At 39.3% G+C, this 16,857-nt stretch overlaps 1 protein-coding gene across 3 annotated transcripts in view; it reads right to left on the bottom strand.

Annotated features, from left to right (window-relative positions):
- The window catches only part of TENM3 (teneurin transmembrane protein 3), a 442,567-nt gene that overhangs the window by 106,057 nt on the left and 319,653 nt on the right, over positions 1-16,857 (bottom strand). For 2 of the 3 annotated variants that reach the window (XM_065946684.1, XM_065946685.1), the window contains exons 7-11: positions 16,644-16,854; positions 15,507-15,608; positions 15,106-15,300; positions 13,847-14,047; positions 8,701-8,886 (exon numbers count right to left, since the gene is read on the bottom strand). In XM_065946684.1, coding sequence (XP_065802756.1) covers positions 8,701-8,886; positions 13,847-14,047; positions 15,106-15,300; positions 15,507-15,608; positions 16,644-16,854 — 895 coding nt within the window. The remainder of the gene's footprint in view (positions 1-8,700; positions 8,887-13,846; positions 14,048-15,105; positions 15,301-15,506; positions 15,609-16,643; positions 16,855-16,857) is intronic. The other variant, XM_065946686.1, reaches the window with a different exon arrangement.

Raw genomic sequence — 16,857 nt, 5'->3', positions numbered from 1 at the left:
GCAGAGGTTGGGAACTAAGACCAGGAATGCTGCACAGCCAAAACAAACAAAACAAAAAACCCCAAAAACAATCATTGAAAGTGAAAATCAGGGTAAGGTTATAACTGTGTAGTTCATCAGGCTCTCTGTCTATCAGATCTAGTCCCTTAAATCTATTTCTCACTTTCACTGTATAGTCATAATGGATTTGATTTAGGTCATACCTGAATGGTCTAGTGGTTTTCCCTACTTTCTTCAGTTTAAGTCTGAATTTGGCAATAAGGAGTTCATGATCTGAGCCACAGTCAGCTCCCGGTCTTGTTTTTGCTGACTGTATAGAGCTTCTCCGACTTTGGCTGCAAAGAATATAATCAATCGGATTTCAGTGTTGACCACCTGGTGATGTCCATGTGTAGAGTCTTCTCTTGTGTTGCTGGAAGATGGTGTTTGCTATGACCAGTGTGTTCTCTTGGCAAAACTCTATTAGCCTTTGGCCTGCTTCATGGAGGTTTGTGACTCTGTACAGGAGACAGGGATCAAGGACATCCCCATGGAAAAGAAATGCAAAAAGGCAAAATGGTTGTCTGAGGAGGCCTTACAAATAGCTGTGAAAAGAAGAGAAGCAAAAAGCAAAGGAGAAAAGGAAAGATATTCCCATTTGAATGCAGAGTTCCAAAGAATAGCCAGGAGAGATAAGAAAGCCTTCCTCAGTGATCAGTGCAAAGAAATAGAGGAAAACAACACAATGGGAAAGACTAGAGATCTCTTCAAGAAAATTAGAGATATCAAGGGAATATTTCATGCAAAGATGGCTTTCATAAAGGACAGAAACGGTATGGACCTAACAGAAGCAGAAGATATCAAGAAGAGGTGGCAAGAATACACAGAAGAACTGTACAAAAAAGATCTTCATGACCCAGATAATCACAATGGTGTGAATACTCACCTAGAGCCAGACATCCTGGAAGGTGAAGTCAAGTGGGCCTTAGAAAGCATCACTACAAACAAAGCTAGTAGATGTGATGGAATTCCAGTTGAGCTATTTCAAATCCTGAAAGATGATGCAGTGAAACTACTATACTCAATATGCCAGCAAATTTGGAATACTCAGCAGTGGCCACAGGACTGGAAAGGTCAGTTTTCATCCCAATCCCTAAGAAAGGCAATCCCAAAGAATGCTCAAACTACCGCACAATTGTACTCATCTCATACGTAGCAAAGTACTGCTCAAAATTCTCCAAGCCAGGCTTCAGCAATATGTGAACCGTGAACTTCCAGATGTTCAAGCTGGTTTTAGAAAAGGCAGAGGAACCAGATATCAAATTGCCAACATCCTCTGGATCATTGAAAGAGCAAGAGAGTTCCAGAAACACATCTATTTCTGCTTTAGTGACTACGCCAAAGCCTTTAACTGTGTGGATCACAATAAACTGTGGAAAATTCTGAAAGAGATGGGAATACCAGACCACCTGACCTGCCTCTTGAGAAACCTGTATGTAGGTCAGGAAGCAACAGTTAGAACTGGACATGGAACAACAGACTGGTTCCAAATCCGGAAAGGCTGTATATTGTCACTCTGCTTATTTAACTTATATGCAGAGTACATCATGAGAAATGCTGGGCTGGAAGAAGCACAAGCTGGAATCAAGATTGCCGGGAGAAATATCAATAACCTCAGATATGCAGATGACACCACCCTTGGCACCATGGTAGAAAGTGAAGGTGAATGATGAAAGTGAAAGAGGAGAGTGAAAAAGTTGGCTTAAAGCTCAACATTCAGAAAACAAGATCATGGCATCTGGTCCCATCACCTCATGGGAAATAGATGGGGAGACAGTGGAAACAGTGACAGACTTTATATTTTTGGGTTCCAAAATCACTGCAGATGGTGACTGCAGCCATGAAATTAAAAGACGCTTACTCCTTGGAAGGAAAGTGATGACCAACCTAGATAGCATATTAAAAAGCAGAGACATTACTTTGCCAACAAAGGTCCGTCTGGTCAAGGCTATGGTTTTTCCAGTAGTCATGTATGGATGTGAGAGTTGGACTGTAAAGAAAGCTGAGCTTTAAAAAATTGCTGTTTTTGAACTGTGGTGTTGGAGAAGACTCTTAAGAGTCCCCTGGACTGCAAGGAGATCCAACCAGTCCATCCTAAAGGAGATCAGTCCTGGGTGTTCATTGGAAGGACTGATGCTGAAGCTGAAACTCCAGTACTTTGGCCACCTCACGCGAAGAGTTGACTCATTGGAAAAATCCCTGAAGCTGGGAGGGATTGGGGGCAGGAGAAGGGGATGACAGAGGATGAGATGGTTGGATGGCATCACCAACTCAATGGACATGAGTTTTCGTAAACTCTGGGAGTTTGTGATGGACAGGGAGGTCTGGTGTGCTTCGATTCATGGGGTCGCAAAGAGTCGGACACGACTGAGCGACTGAACTGAACTGAAGTATAACTGTGTAAGTTCCATCATCAAACATGCTGCTGACAAGAGAAAACTTCTGTTATGATTGGGCGTTTTGTAACATATCTGATGACAGGAAGGATTTTCCATAGATGAGCTTTGGTTTCCATACATTTCAAACCTTGTTTCTGCTCCACTACTTATTTTCCTGGGCTTCCTGGGTGGGTCAGTAGTAAAGAATCCTCCTTCCAATGCAGGAGACTAGGCCTCAATCCTTGGGTCAGGAAGATCCCCTGCAGAAGGAAATGGCTACCCACCCCAGTATTCTTTGTCTGGGAAATCCCATGGACAGAGAAGCCTGGCGGTCTACATTCCATGGGGTTGCAAAGAGTCAGATACAACTGAGCAACTAAACAACAACAACAACCTATTTTCCTGTAGTTCGGGGCTCCACAGGACAAATTTGTTTCTTCTTTTAACCTTTGACTCTGTTATTCTGATGTCCCTAGGCGAGTCAGTGGGTGGGAGGAATATTCCCGCTGGCTAGCACTAAGAATCACAGACGGCGATGATGTCACGTCTCAGAAGAATATCCAATTAAATGGAAACTAGGCTCAAATTCTCCTTAGCTGAATCCTCAAAGTGCCCACAGCCACTCGAGTGCAACAGGAAAGTGTGATGGAGAAGTTGGCAGTGGAAAGAGACCGGGGTCCTAACTGATCTGCAACAAGTGACCATATACATCCACCGTCCCCTTATAAGATTCGAGGGGCCCATGCAAGTGAAGGGCCCTGATATTTGAGCTTCACCAGCTTCACAGCAAGGATGTCAGTGGCCCCATCAGAGACCCCTTTCTTAACATGATGCTGATAGACATGAAGCCTGGTCTCAGAGCAATCACTTGCTGGTGTAATGTGTTCCTTAGAACCACTTGTTAAGGGAGAAATCATAGAGTTTAAAATATAAAAAGATAGTTTTAGAATTTCCATATTTCATGCCATTATGAATGTGATTCTCAATTTGGGAGAGTTGACAAAAGCCACAGAGAATATTGATCTTGTCATCTCAGTGAAGTATGTATCAGTGAGGTCATTTTGTTTTCAAATTTGTCACCTAAGTGTTTTAATTTAACAACTAAAACACTATTCTTTCACCGTTATCCTGAGATGAGAATTAGAATAACAAGCCTAAGCCATGCCCATACATGGTACAGTTCCACTCTTCCTTTTACCCCCATACTGTTTAATAGATAACTCCCCAGCTGTGTATATTTCAGTTTCAATTTCTAATCTCCAGCACCCCTAAGCCCAGATCACTGTGGTATTTATGAGAGGTGTGCTGAGTACTCTACAACTAAGTTTTGTCTGAGCAAACAAAGCATGTCTTAGTGATCATTAAGGATCTTGTTTCCCAATGTGCTAAAGAATTAGAATAAAAACAAATAGCCAGTCTTTTGTAGCTTAAAGGAATTAGGATTTCCCCTAGGCCAAATTTCCATTTGAATTGCCTGAAAGTACATGAAAATCAATGTAGCTCAATAAACAGCTCTGTGTTTGAGACATAACTAGAAGAAAAATATCACATCAGACTCTACCTGTCTTTCATCACTGTGATTTTAAAAAGCGACACCTCCCTAACTCCCATCCCAAACATATTAACTTTTTCTTAAGCCATATCCAGTTTGAGACTAGGTCACACTTTATAACAAAGAAATGGAAATTATATTAACTCATTAGAGCAAATTTGCTGGATAGCCATTTGTTTTATCTTCTTAAAACAATTTTAGCACTCAAAATGTTGTCTGTGTTATACTTTGACTCATTTATACTTAACAATGAAATAAAAAACTCTAATTTGGTAAACATTGTTAGGCACTTTAATAAGTGATTTACATTCTGGTATTTCATATGATCCAACGATCCTAAGAGATAAATAAAATTTATGGTAACAACATACGCAGAGAAGTTAAATGATTTGCCCAAAGTCACAGAGCAAGCAAACAATGTAGCAAAGATTCAAATTTCAAAAGCTCTAAAACATCAGACACTCTGCTTCAAAATCTCATATAATAGGACCATTAGAGCCACTTCACATTTGCAAAAAAAAAAAAACAAAACTAATGGAGGCTAAGAACAGTTAAGTTAGTGAATAAATCACAGGATTGGTTGGGAAACATCTTTTTTAAAATTTCAAAGCCCATGCCTTTTCTTATTATGTTACACTGACTTTCATTAAGAAATAGTTTTCAATTATCACAGATGAGCTGATCAATAATTGCTTAATGGATAAAAATGCATAAATTAACAAATGAAATGTAACTGAGGCACACAAATGCCACAAGAAAAATGAAAATGGAAGTTAAATGAAATTGAGAATAAAAAGGGAACCCTGTGCTTAAAACTAGCAATTTTTCAAATTAAGCAGAAATTATCAATACATTTTCAAATATCAAGAGCCCCCAAGGGGTCCATCAGAATGGGATACTGTTCAATAGACTACAAAGAAATTAAAAAACTCTTCTCTCCTAGAAACACTCCTCTATCTAACAAAGATGAAAACCAAAATGTCCAAAGTTTTGCACCTAAATAATTATGATATTGTTAATGCTTATTGGAGTGGAGATTCAGAAATTTGCTTGGAATCTTGTTCCAGGATTTAAATAAGTTTCCAACCTTCATTAAGTCTAATCACTTTTTAGGCAATTTAAGCCCATTTTCTCCATTTGTATCTGTGGGGAAAGCAGCGTCCAGTAGGGGATTTGCCATGAACAGACAGAGATCTGAGCCTTCCTCACCTTCATAACAACCCTCTGATAACTATCAGTTGCATCATTCAATCTCCCTCCTCCCCAACCTTCAGGTCACAGCCTCATCTACAGCCTCCAGTGCTCTCAGATATAAATGGATGGCTCTAGGAGCAAATTTCTTCCAGCCATTGCTGAAAAGAATATTTCTTGGGGGAAAGTACAGGTTAATAATACTTAAAATTTGGTACTTAGGATGTATCATTGGCCAAGATAGTTAGCTAGTGTGACACTTTTATGGATTCTGTCTCCAAACATCTGTTCAAGTAGAGGCTGTCGTGGGATTTGTGCGCTTCTCCGCCCCATTCACTCCAGCCATAGGCCAATCGGGTGACTAGCCTCTCTTTCCTAAGCAAGAAGAAAAGAGAGAGCCAAACCGAGTTGCCTCTGCATGGTTACAGATTCTGGTTCCAATTAAACACATTACAGATAGTGAACCTACTGAGTTAGGCCAAGTATCTTCCGGTTCACAGATCTGACTTTGATACATCTCAATTCTCACACTACAGAACTCTTTAAATTTTGTCATATAGTTATAATAATATTCTAATTCTGTCAACTATTACTTACAAACCACGTAGTTATATTTAATATTTTAAAATTAATTTCTGTATCCTCTAAATAGTTATCTTTCCAATCTTATGAAAAACAAAGGCAGAAACATGAGTATGATAATCTTTTGACCAATTATGGAATGTTTGCCTACAAAGGAAGACATTATGGTAGTTGAGCATCTCTACCAGTGCTATTAGCAGTAAACTGTGCCAGTAATCATTGCTGGTGCTTCTTTGATGTGATTCAGTCATATAACTCTTTATTTATGAAAGGGTCCAATGATCTTAAATGGTTTTGAGGGGAGGAAGGGAGATATATTCATTTTAATGATAGTGTTTCTAAAAGTAGATTTCTCTTTGTTTCATTTTTTTTTAATCTGGATACATCACTAATCAAAGTCTAACCCAAGAAAGGAGGACTTGGGAGAACAGACCTAAGGATGAATTTTCTGAATACATGATTCATAATGAGAGCAAAGTGTGAACACACTAATAAAAATATCAAAATGCAATCAATCCCTTCAGGTAGTTGGGTGTTCTGTGAATACTCTAAATTCAGAACCTATTTTACTGTCAAAATGCCTATGGTTTTATGGAAGCATGAAGAGTTTATGAAGACAGTAAGATGACTAATGAAGAATATTCTTTGCTTTCTATTGGGAACTTTTGTTTGCTTCTAACTGTTTAATTTCTCCTCCATCTCTCTTTCAATTAACCTCCCTGTTTGTATTCAATGAGATGGCACATAATATGGAGAAAGGAAAAAAAAATCTCGCTGATTTATGAGTCTTCTTTCATAAAGTGAAAGCTCTTTTCAGCCAGACGCCTAAGTGTTGAAATCGAGAGGAAATGAACAGAACAGTAACTCTTCTGAATGAGAAAACATACCGTAGTTTCCTGGGCTGTTTAATCAGTGGCTCACAAAGGCCTCCTTTTAAAGGACCCCTGAGACTTCACTTTGGACATATATACAAGGTAGGAAGTAGACAGGGAAAAGCAATTGGATCTTTGTATGCAAAAATTTGGAATAACTACTCTGAGAGTATAAAAGAGTAAAACAATGATTTAAAGGTTCTCTACATCTTTTAAAAGGTTCATTTCGAAGATTTATTTTTAAAATTAAGCAGGTCCTTTCCTTCTATACTGTCACTCATGCGGAGTATAAAAGCAACAAAATAAAATGAAACAATAGAAAGTGGAATTGTTAACCACTGCAAGACATGTTAAATTATAATAAAAAGACCTGCTGCTAACAAAAATCCCTTCTTCCCAGACACCGGGAAAGTTGTTCAAGAACAGGTCCTTTGTGGGAAACTAACCATGTAACATTACCAAGGTCAGTAAGGATACCCAGAGAATGATTTGTTTGCTGGCTGTTGGTTGACAAGTTAAAACTGCCCATGGATAACTTTACAGTACACTTCCTCATAGTCCAAGCTATATATACACGTGTTGGTTGTACTTCCCAGGATACAAATAGTCCAGTATATAACATTTTCCTTCTAGCTAGATTCAATTCACTTATGATGGGGGTGGTGGGGTCAATAAATACAATGGAGTAGGATTAGAAGCACACTCTTCCTGCCCTGCTTCTAGCGTGCACCCATTCTGGAACTGGGACATGGAGCTGCCTGATCACAGGGATACTACGTTGTCCCTTGTACATCCTCAGAAAAGTCGCAAATCATGGTTGTCAACTATTTTCTACTCATAAGTGGGGCTCGGATGAACAACAGGCGGCCCCTTCTCTGTGGAGCCTCCCTTAAAGAGTAGAGGAGGGCAGAGCCTCATGTGGGAAGGATGTTAGGGGTGAGCTCTCTGCAAGTTTCCTGCATGTGCATGTTGTAGCCAGTAAGACTACAGGCTCCCCAGTTGTTGGCAGTAGCTGACCTTTAACAGGTGACCCTGTAGGCATATTCAAAGATAAGAGTTGCCATAAAGGTCTGATCTTCAGAGAAACACCATGTCTCAAATTACAGAATTTTTGTAGGATCATGCCATTTATAATGAATATTGTACACTTTCACTGAAGAGAGGTAGAAATGTATTACTTAACTTCTGTTGCATTTTCTTTAAATAAATGTTTTACTTTCAGTGACTAAAATAGTAAAGGCAAAGGCACTGAACACCCTGAAAATATAGCACCAGTATATGTATTCTGGATACTTTTGTATCCAGGCTAAAGAGCACTTACATAGTAACATTTTGATCTTAAACACCTATTTGATTGTCTTATTTAACCAACACATGTGCCAGAATCTCATCATATTTTAAGAAGTGTGAAGCATATAAATCTAAGAAAATCTAGAATTGTGCATTTTACTCTTCTTTCTCACAATACTACAAAATGAAATCATAAGAACTCAAACTTTTTTTAGAGACTCAAATAGACGGACAAGTGCTAAGACGTGTGATTCTGGAATCTATAGGAGTTGAAAAGGGAATCTTTTTCTCAAGTAAAAAATACTGCTATTCCATGGTGGCAATATGTAACACACAAAAGGAATATTCAGTGAGAGTTGGTGTATAAGAAATGAAGTCCTCCTTATACGAGTCAATTTTGGTGGCCATCCCCCAACACAATGAATAAAAATATCCTTATACTTCATACTTGATACAGCGGTTTTAACAAGAACTGGATTATAACAAATTCTCGTCTCTGTATAGCAGAAACACACAACACTGTAAAGCAATTATATTCCAATAAGAATTTTTAAAAATTAGAAAAATAAAAAGAACTGGATTGCAACTGGAAAATGAGGTCCTTATTTTAAAATGAGGTGATTCCTTTGGAAGAAAGAGGACAAATTATCAATAATTAGAAGAGTGTTTCCAAGGTGAAACGCGGCACCTTGCGAGCTCCGTTAGGGTACTCGGGGCCGGGGGCGTGGCCAGGGGCGTGGCCAGGGCGTAGCCGGGGCGGGGCCAGGGGCGTGGCCAGGGCCGGGGGCGGGCCTACCGATGGTGCAGTGTTCCCCGTTCCAGCCCTGGCTGCATTCACATTTGCCATCCTTGCAGGTCCCATGCTCGGCACAGCGCGGGTGGCAGGCTCTCTGATTGCACGCTGGGCCCGTCCAGCCTTCTTCACAGCGACAGGAGCCCCCCATGCAAACACCGTGTGAGCCACAGTCCACGGAGCAGATTTCTAGATGTAAAACAGAAGAAGCAGGTCAAGAGAGGAGAGTAGACAGACGGGAGTGAGACGAGAAGTTAATAAGCAGTGCTTCGTCTTCAGCGCTAACCTGTGACAGTGAAGAGCAAAATCCTGGAACATAAGCACCGAAGTATTTACCTACTAAGTCAATTTACCTACTAAGTAAATTTCAGTATCGGCGGCTAAGAACGATAAACGTAGTTTTACTTTTTTTGTTTAATTTTACATGCTGCCGTGTCGGGCATAAAATACACATGATAATTATGCTATAAACAATTTCCTATATTTATATACGTGTGTACACACACACACTACTAACAAAACAGAACATATGATTCATAATGAGAAGAAAATATGTGCACACACACTTATATGTTTCTCAGAGTATGTTTTTGACAGCCAGGAACACATGAACATATACCTCAAATTGATATAAAATTTATGAAATATTTTTGTGTCTATGTATGTCAGCTATTTAACAGGAGTTGGGTTTCACCTGGGTAGCAAAAATTGAAAAGGAGTTACTTTTAACCTTATGGTTTACATTTTTAAAATATTCTGAAACTTTCATTAGAAAGAATCTGTTATTAAAAAAAGAAAAAAAAAAAAAAGAATCTATTATAGTATGCATATTAACTTGGGTCTGACACACAAACACACTGGTTAAATAAAACAAATTGTTGTTTTTTTCCTAGACAGTATATTTGTACTGCTGACAGTATATTTGTAGTTGCTGAGCAAAACAATAATAGAAAACCAGTTTAACAATATATATAACTATGAACTCTAACATTTGAAAAGTAAGGTTTTCCAATTACTAGAATTACTGAAAAGAGCAGGAGTCACCAAAGGATTTTACTAAAGTTACTAAAAATGGTAACAAGAAGTTAGGTCATTAGAACAGAATTCAGGCATCTGACATGTTTTTTCTTAAAAAAGTTTTTCTTAAAAGCCTTTTTTTTGACGAGATCCAGTTAAGAGAGAGAGAGAGACAGACAGACAGACAGAACTCTGAGGGTATTTTATTTTTTGCTTTTTACATATAAAGTTAAATAAAATGAACTATTTTTTTCTTAAGATTGGAAGACTATTGTTTAGTTTTGGTTTTCTTTCAACAATAAACATAATGAACAATAAAAACTTGAGATCATTTCTAACAATCAGGAAATGGACTAGCTGAATTTTAAAATAAAAAATAGCCAGTCCCTGTTTAGGTAGTCACCTGCATGATCCCACAGTTCCCCAGTCATTGGCCAAATAATATTTCTCAGACAGTGGACTTTACAGGGCTGCAGAATTTTTAAAAACTTGATCCAGGCTCTGTGACAGTGGTGAGCGTTTCTAATAAACAACAGTCAGGGCTATGAGCTGGAAGAGAGTGGTATGTGGTTTTTCATGCCACATTTTCTAACTCCTTTGAATTAAATTTTTGATTAAAGGAGCCAAGATGTTTTGATTAACTTCAGAGGAACAGAACGTCACCTGAGCTTCAGAAGAGCGAGGTTTCTTTCTGAGGTTCCCTTTTTTATTCAATCTAATCAATTTTTCATTAGGGTGAAGGTGTTTATCAGAGTTTAGCACACTTGCTTTGAGCAAGGTGCGTCAATCTTTGTAATGAACTTATTAATTAGAGTTAATTTAATTGAAGTGGAATTGAAGGGCTAATTAATGGACAAACTGCTGCTGAAGAGAGGAGAGCTCTGTTGCTTTCAAATCTATAAACTTTCTGATGGAAATAATTCCTTTCTTCTCTTTTAGCAGCTTAACCAAATGTTTCTTCAGGTGTAAAATTTACTCTCTTATTGAATTTAGATCTCTGAAGGTCATTTCCACAACAACAATAGAGGCAGCTGGTAGTGCTCTGCTTTAGAATTCAATAGGTTAGAAATTCGAAATGCTACTGCTTTTAAGTCAGGAATGTAGATTAACAAAGGTGTCTTCCTAAACTTTCAAAGAGATCTGTGCAATATGCAGACTAATGGGAGGCATATGAATCCAGATGTTTCCACAGGATACCCCTATGTGTACTTGAGATCTTTACTAACAATCCTAAGTGAGTTTTCTGTCTTTCGGCAGCTAATAGTAAAGTTTAATAAAGTTTTGCTCTGTGCTTAACTACTTTCTCCCAAAGAAGTATACTGTGCTTATTAGTCAACTCTCTATACTGAGAATTTAATAAGTGTGCATTTTGCATTAAGGATTTAAAGATGAATAGGATGAAGACCTTCACTCATTATGTCTAAACAGTCAGATATACAAGTAAAATTAGATTTTCAGTTAGCAAAGCAGTAACAGCAGTATGAAAAAAATCAGTCTAAATATGTAAAATAATGACATGTAATTTTGGCGCCAGTTTAATTTTTTAACTTAACATTGACATCCTTTTTTTGGCTATTCATAACAATACCATTTTTACCATTTAATGAAGTTTAAATTACTTTTTGAGCTATTTAATATCAATTACAAGCCATCCTTTATAAAATAATCCTGGTAATGTATTAAATAACTTTCCATGAAACAAAAAAGGGGCCATTGTTTTGTTTCTTTCAGACTTGGAAAACTGTGGGAAACAAATTAAAATGACAATATTTCAAACAAGTATTATTTTATAACTACTATTATTATGCCTATTTCACTAATGGAGGCAGAGAGGCCTGAATCAAGTAGCTTTATACAAGCAATTGTATCTATAAACTTTAATTGGATTTTTACATTTTTAGTATAGAAGTTGAAAATGTAAATAAAAACCCCAAAGAAAGAGCTAAATGCCTATATTGTTCTTGTAATTATATATTTTTAAAGTGGAGGACAAAATGAGCTAACGTGTTATTGAAAATAATGCCATGCATCCATGCTTGATAAACCTTGGCTGGTGATGATTTTTTAAAACTCATTACTGAGACATTCAAGGTCCTCTGTAACTCAGCCCCCAATTTAGGTTTTTTCACTCCTATTTATCCTATACATCTTGCCTGCTCTGACAGTCATGAATCTTCTAACCAAAGTCTCTGGTTCACCAAGCTCTCTGAATCAACTCGTGTGTCTATGAAGCAGTGATGGGCATACTATAGACACCGTCTACCTTCACACTGTATGGCCCACAAGATGAGGGAAGCAGAGGATAAGGAGGGAAGGAAGAAAGATTGAAGGAAGGAAAGGAGAAGAGAAGGGAAAGGGGAAGAAAAAGAAGGAAAAAGAGAGAGCAAGAAAGAAAACTCCTAAGTTGCTTCTTTAACTAGGATATCTACTTATGGGTTCAACAGAAGTTTTCCATCAATACCACAAATTAACCTATATAAGACTTTCTCTAGTGTGGGCTTCTGAGATTCAATTTGTAACAGGTGAAGAGTGGTCGGTTAATCTTTTATGCCAATACTGACTCCTAGGGCAGCAGACATATTACCCAAATTCCTCAAAAAGGCCAGGAAAGGGTGAGTTCAGAGCTCATGGTCATAAGTACTTTCTAATACTATTCCCCTAGTCAAAAAATATTCTTTCAACCTCCACACTAACTGCAATCTTGAAAAAAGGAAAGAAATATTAAAAAATCTTGTAAACTTTCAACATGCATCAAGGCAGGATCTAAATATTGACTTAATTTAGTGCATTAGTCCATGTAACACTCAATAGAATATTAAACTGGAGCGTTATTGGTTTCTAAGGATTTCATGTGTGTTTATCTTATCTCCCCAATGAAACTATAATCTCCATTCCAGTATTCTTGCCTGGAAAATTCCCTGGACGGAGAAGCGTGGTGGGCTACGGTCCATGGGGTTGCAGAGAGTCAGCCACGACTGAGGGATTGAGCACACAGATTGGAATAGCATCTTTCCATACTGTGTGACTAGCGAATGGTCACAGAATTCATTCATGGGTGCAAATGGCAATAAAAAAGTAGAACAGACTTGAGAGAAAGTATCACTATACATCACTTTGTAAAGCTGTCATTTCAGTGATGTGAGAAAATGCACACAAAATGTGAGCTCACAATGTAAAAATATATTTAAGACCACAGGTCATTTAGGTCATGGTCAAAACCCTGAAAGCCACTATTCTAGAGGGCAGGAACGATTGATTCCTCTTTTATCCCTTTGGGGCCTGTCACAAAGCTATACTCAGAGCTGGTGCGTAAAAACATGACTGACTGAATAAAATCACTACTTGCCATTTCTATCATCATCATACAATGACAATTAAAAACTCAGTGTTGAACTATTACATACACCATAATATCTATGTGTATACTCTTTATTGTGATCATATTAAAATTCTTCTGTTGTCACATAATTTTTTAATTGAGGTTTCTCTGTTTATGAGATAATGTGTGCTAATCTCCAAGTTGTACATAGGCCTTCAGAGTTAAGCAGAAAGAGAGCTTTATTGAACCGAAATGTTTTTTCTTTACAGTAAGACTAAAGGAGAAAAAAATTTTTTAATGCTAAAGGAGAAATTTTAATGACAAATGATGAAGCCTGTTTCTTTCCATATTAAAAGAGGACAAATCTCATTACTTTTAACATTTCTTTCTATAAATGGTCACTTTAATAAAATCTATATTAATTGTAATAAAAGTGTTTTAAAAATTATTGGGTTGGTCAAAAAGTTCCTTCGGGTTTTTCTGTAAGACACTATGGAAAAATCCAACTGAACTTTTCAGCCAACCTAATAAACTACGGTAACCTTTGTGTGTATGTGTGCTCAGGCATGTCTGTCTCTTTGCAGCTCCATGGACTGTAGCCCAGCAGGCTCCTCTGTTCCTGGGAATTTTCAGGCAAGCATACTGGAGTGGGTTGCCATTTCCTCCTCCAGGGGATCTTCCCAACTAAGGGTCGAACTCGCGTCTCTTGGGTCCCCTGCATCGGCAGGCAGATTCTCTAACACTGCGTCACCTGGGAAGCCCATGGTAAACTTTAGCTCAACAATACTAAGTACTCAGATGTGTGATCCTCACCGTTGGAGCAGTCGGGGCCAGTCCAATTAGGGTCACAAGTACAGGAGCCGCTTTCTTGAAGATACGTCCCATGGCCAGAGCACTGGTCTGGACACATGGTCTTGAGTATTTCACAGTTGTTACCACCCCATCCAGGATTGCAGTGACATTCCCCATGGATACACACACCGTGGTTAGAACAGCCAGGGTCTAGACAGTCAGCTAGTGGGAAGAAAAGAGAACCAACTCACCATTAAATCTAGAAGATATACACAGTACACGCAGAACGAAGAATTAAACCCCCATTGACCTGAACATTTTGGCAACTCAGATATTTACCTACCATTTGTAAGAACTTGTTTCTGAAAATGCAGAGAATTTATGCAGTAAAGCATTAAGAGACATGCCATTTAGGTAATGGAGACTCTTACAAGGATTTGTAATTCTCACTTCTGTTCTTGAGATGACCGCTTTCCATTCTGCCCAATCACAGAATAATAAGTATTGGCTTTGCTATGACAAAATCTGAATCAGCTGGCCTATCCATAACCACTGAATACTGACAGCTGTGTGGGACCCTCACATGTTTGAGAAATAAATGAGTTGCATACCCTCTATCCTTCTTAATTCACGTTAATGTGCTTTAGATGACGAGATTTAATTTAGCAATTTGACTCAATAAAACTTTACACTTGTAGGGTCAATGGCCTGAAAATTTAATTCCAGAGACTTAATTGCATTACTTTGTGTGTGCAGATCAATAAAATCAATTTGATTGAAGAATGGAAATGGTGCTTTTCTGCTTTTTGAAAAAACTAGCTCAAATGTATTTTACAGTATAGTATCTTAACTATCATCATTATATATAGTTATGGAGCAAACCCATGATGCATCTTTTTCCATCAGTCTATTATATTCAATATTTATCTTTCTAGAGATACCAAATGCTAACAGATTTAGAGGCTGGCATCAAGGTGAAAAATGGAAAAAATAAACAGTCCACTGTTGGGTCCAAGACACAAGTTTTTGCTTCTTTTCTCAAGAGTGAAAAAAAAAAAAAAATTATTCACACAATTGAGAAAGAGCAAAGGGACTCCTTGGTATTTTTTCTTTTTATTAGGTAAGATGTTCATGAAGTAATGCCTCCATGAATATGGAAGTCAAAATTCAAAAGGAGGCATATAAAAAGATGCATTGCCAAACTAAAGGTTACAGATATCACCTGTTTTTTTCTTTATGAATATCTAAGAATAGACTTCCGCAGGTATGGACATGTTTACCTTCTTCGCAGTTTTCTCCTTTGTATCCGGAGTTGCAGGCACAAGAGCCCATGATACAAATCCCACGCCCCCCGCACTGCGGGTCGATGCACTGCGTCGTGGGCACATCGCATTCTGTGCCCTTCCAGCCGCTGAAACAGAGGCAGCGGCCTTTGGAGTACTGGCCGTTGCCGCTACACAGCACCGGGCAGGCTGCTGTGAAATAAACCACGACAGGGGATTACCAGCCACGCTTCCCCCGAGATTCGCTCAAAGCAGCAGCTCGTCGTCAGAACAAGCGCTAGGCCATTTCTGCCCCCCCAGCCCTCCACCTCCCTTCCTGTCTTGGGAGTTTGCTGAATGACTAGAGTTTCTACACCGCTTATTTATCTTGGCTGAAGAAAAGAATCTAAGTCGCATACCTCTTGAACAATCCGGACCCAGAAATCCTGGAAAACAATGGCAGGTTCCAGAAACGCACTCTCCATTTCCATGGCAATTTCTGGGGCACTCCACCACAGACTCTGAAGAAGAGAAAAAGAAGCGATCCTTGCTGAGCACCCTGCCTCCTGTGCGAGGTAAACCGTGTCACTTTGATCATTTTAGCTACATCTTGAAGGACGTATGGCTGGCTGGCTCCATAACCCCAGAAAGGACTCATTTATACCAGGTCATGTACGAGCTAAGTGGCTGCAGGCTCTGTGCGACCCCATGGACCGCAGCCTGCCAGGCTCCTCTGTCCATGGCATTCTCCAGGCAAGAGTGCTGGAGCGGGCTCTGTGGGGAAACAGCACGTAGCCAAGATAGCGAAAGTCAAGCTCTCACACCCTCTCGCCCCACATCCTGTAAAGGATGACTTTGTAAGGCTATGCAACAGCTGAGATCACTTATAGCACTGAGCATGCATACCACAGTGTTACCTGCCTGGCCAGGGGCCACGTGGGCGCTGTAAGTGTATGCAAGCCCCACCTGAGAAACCCCTCTCGCTGCTGCGCCAGTCTGGAGAGAATAAACATGTCTCCAGTTCCTACGGCTCCTCGAGTTTCCTTCCAGCTTCCCCACTCGTGCCTTACCTACCCTGGGTTCAGCGAACAGTGTGGGAAGTGAGACAGTTGCCATTTCCTACTCCAGGGGATCTTCCTGACCCAGGGATTGAACCTGAGTCTCCTCCACTGGCAGGCACATTCTTGACAACTAAGCCACCTGCATCTCTGATGTCTCCTTCAGGGGCAGGCAAGTTATCACCTGCGCCACCTGGGAAGCCCCTAATACCAGATTATTCCAATGGTAAAGCAAAACACTGCTAATTTCAAACACAGGTATTTTTAACTGTTTTTGTGATGCACTGTCCACTCCAAGCTACTTCCGAATAACACTCCTTCCGTACTTCATGGTTTGTCATACATTCATAAACAAACAATTTAAAAAATACTTCTCATAATTACTTCAGGCCTTAACATCCTAGGACTCACGCAGAACTGGTGAAGGTAATTTAGTTTCTATTCAACACAGCGTTGAGGCTGGGTGCCTGGAAGTGATACTTGGAAGATGATCCTTACCTATCACAATGGTGTTGAAGGACACCTGCTCTGCATTTTTCCCATCATTATAAAAAGCCAGATGCCAGATTCCAGAGTCCAAGTACTGGATAAAGCCGGCCTCGTGGAGACTGACGGACCTCGCCTGCCGCCCAACCCTTTCGGACTCCAGCAGGTTCCGCTGCTCTCTTGCGATCAACCTGCTGCCATCTAGGAGCTCCACAAAGTCATACTG

Source organism: Muntiacus reevesi, chromosome 10 (assembly GCF_963930625.1).
Source record: "Muntiacus reevesi chromosome 10, mMunRee1.1, whole genome shotgun sequence".
Taxonomy (NCBI): Eukaryota; Metazoa; Chordata; class Mammalia; order Artiodactyla; family Cervidae; genus Muntiacus; species Muntiacus reevesi.
Note: the sequence above shows the minus strand (reverse complement) of the source record. Positions and strands in the feature narration are given on the sequence as shown.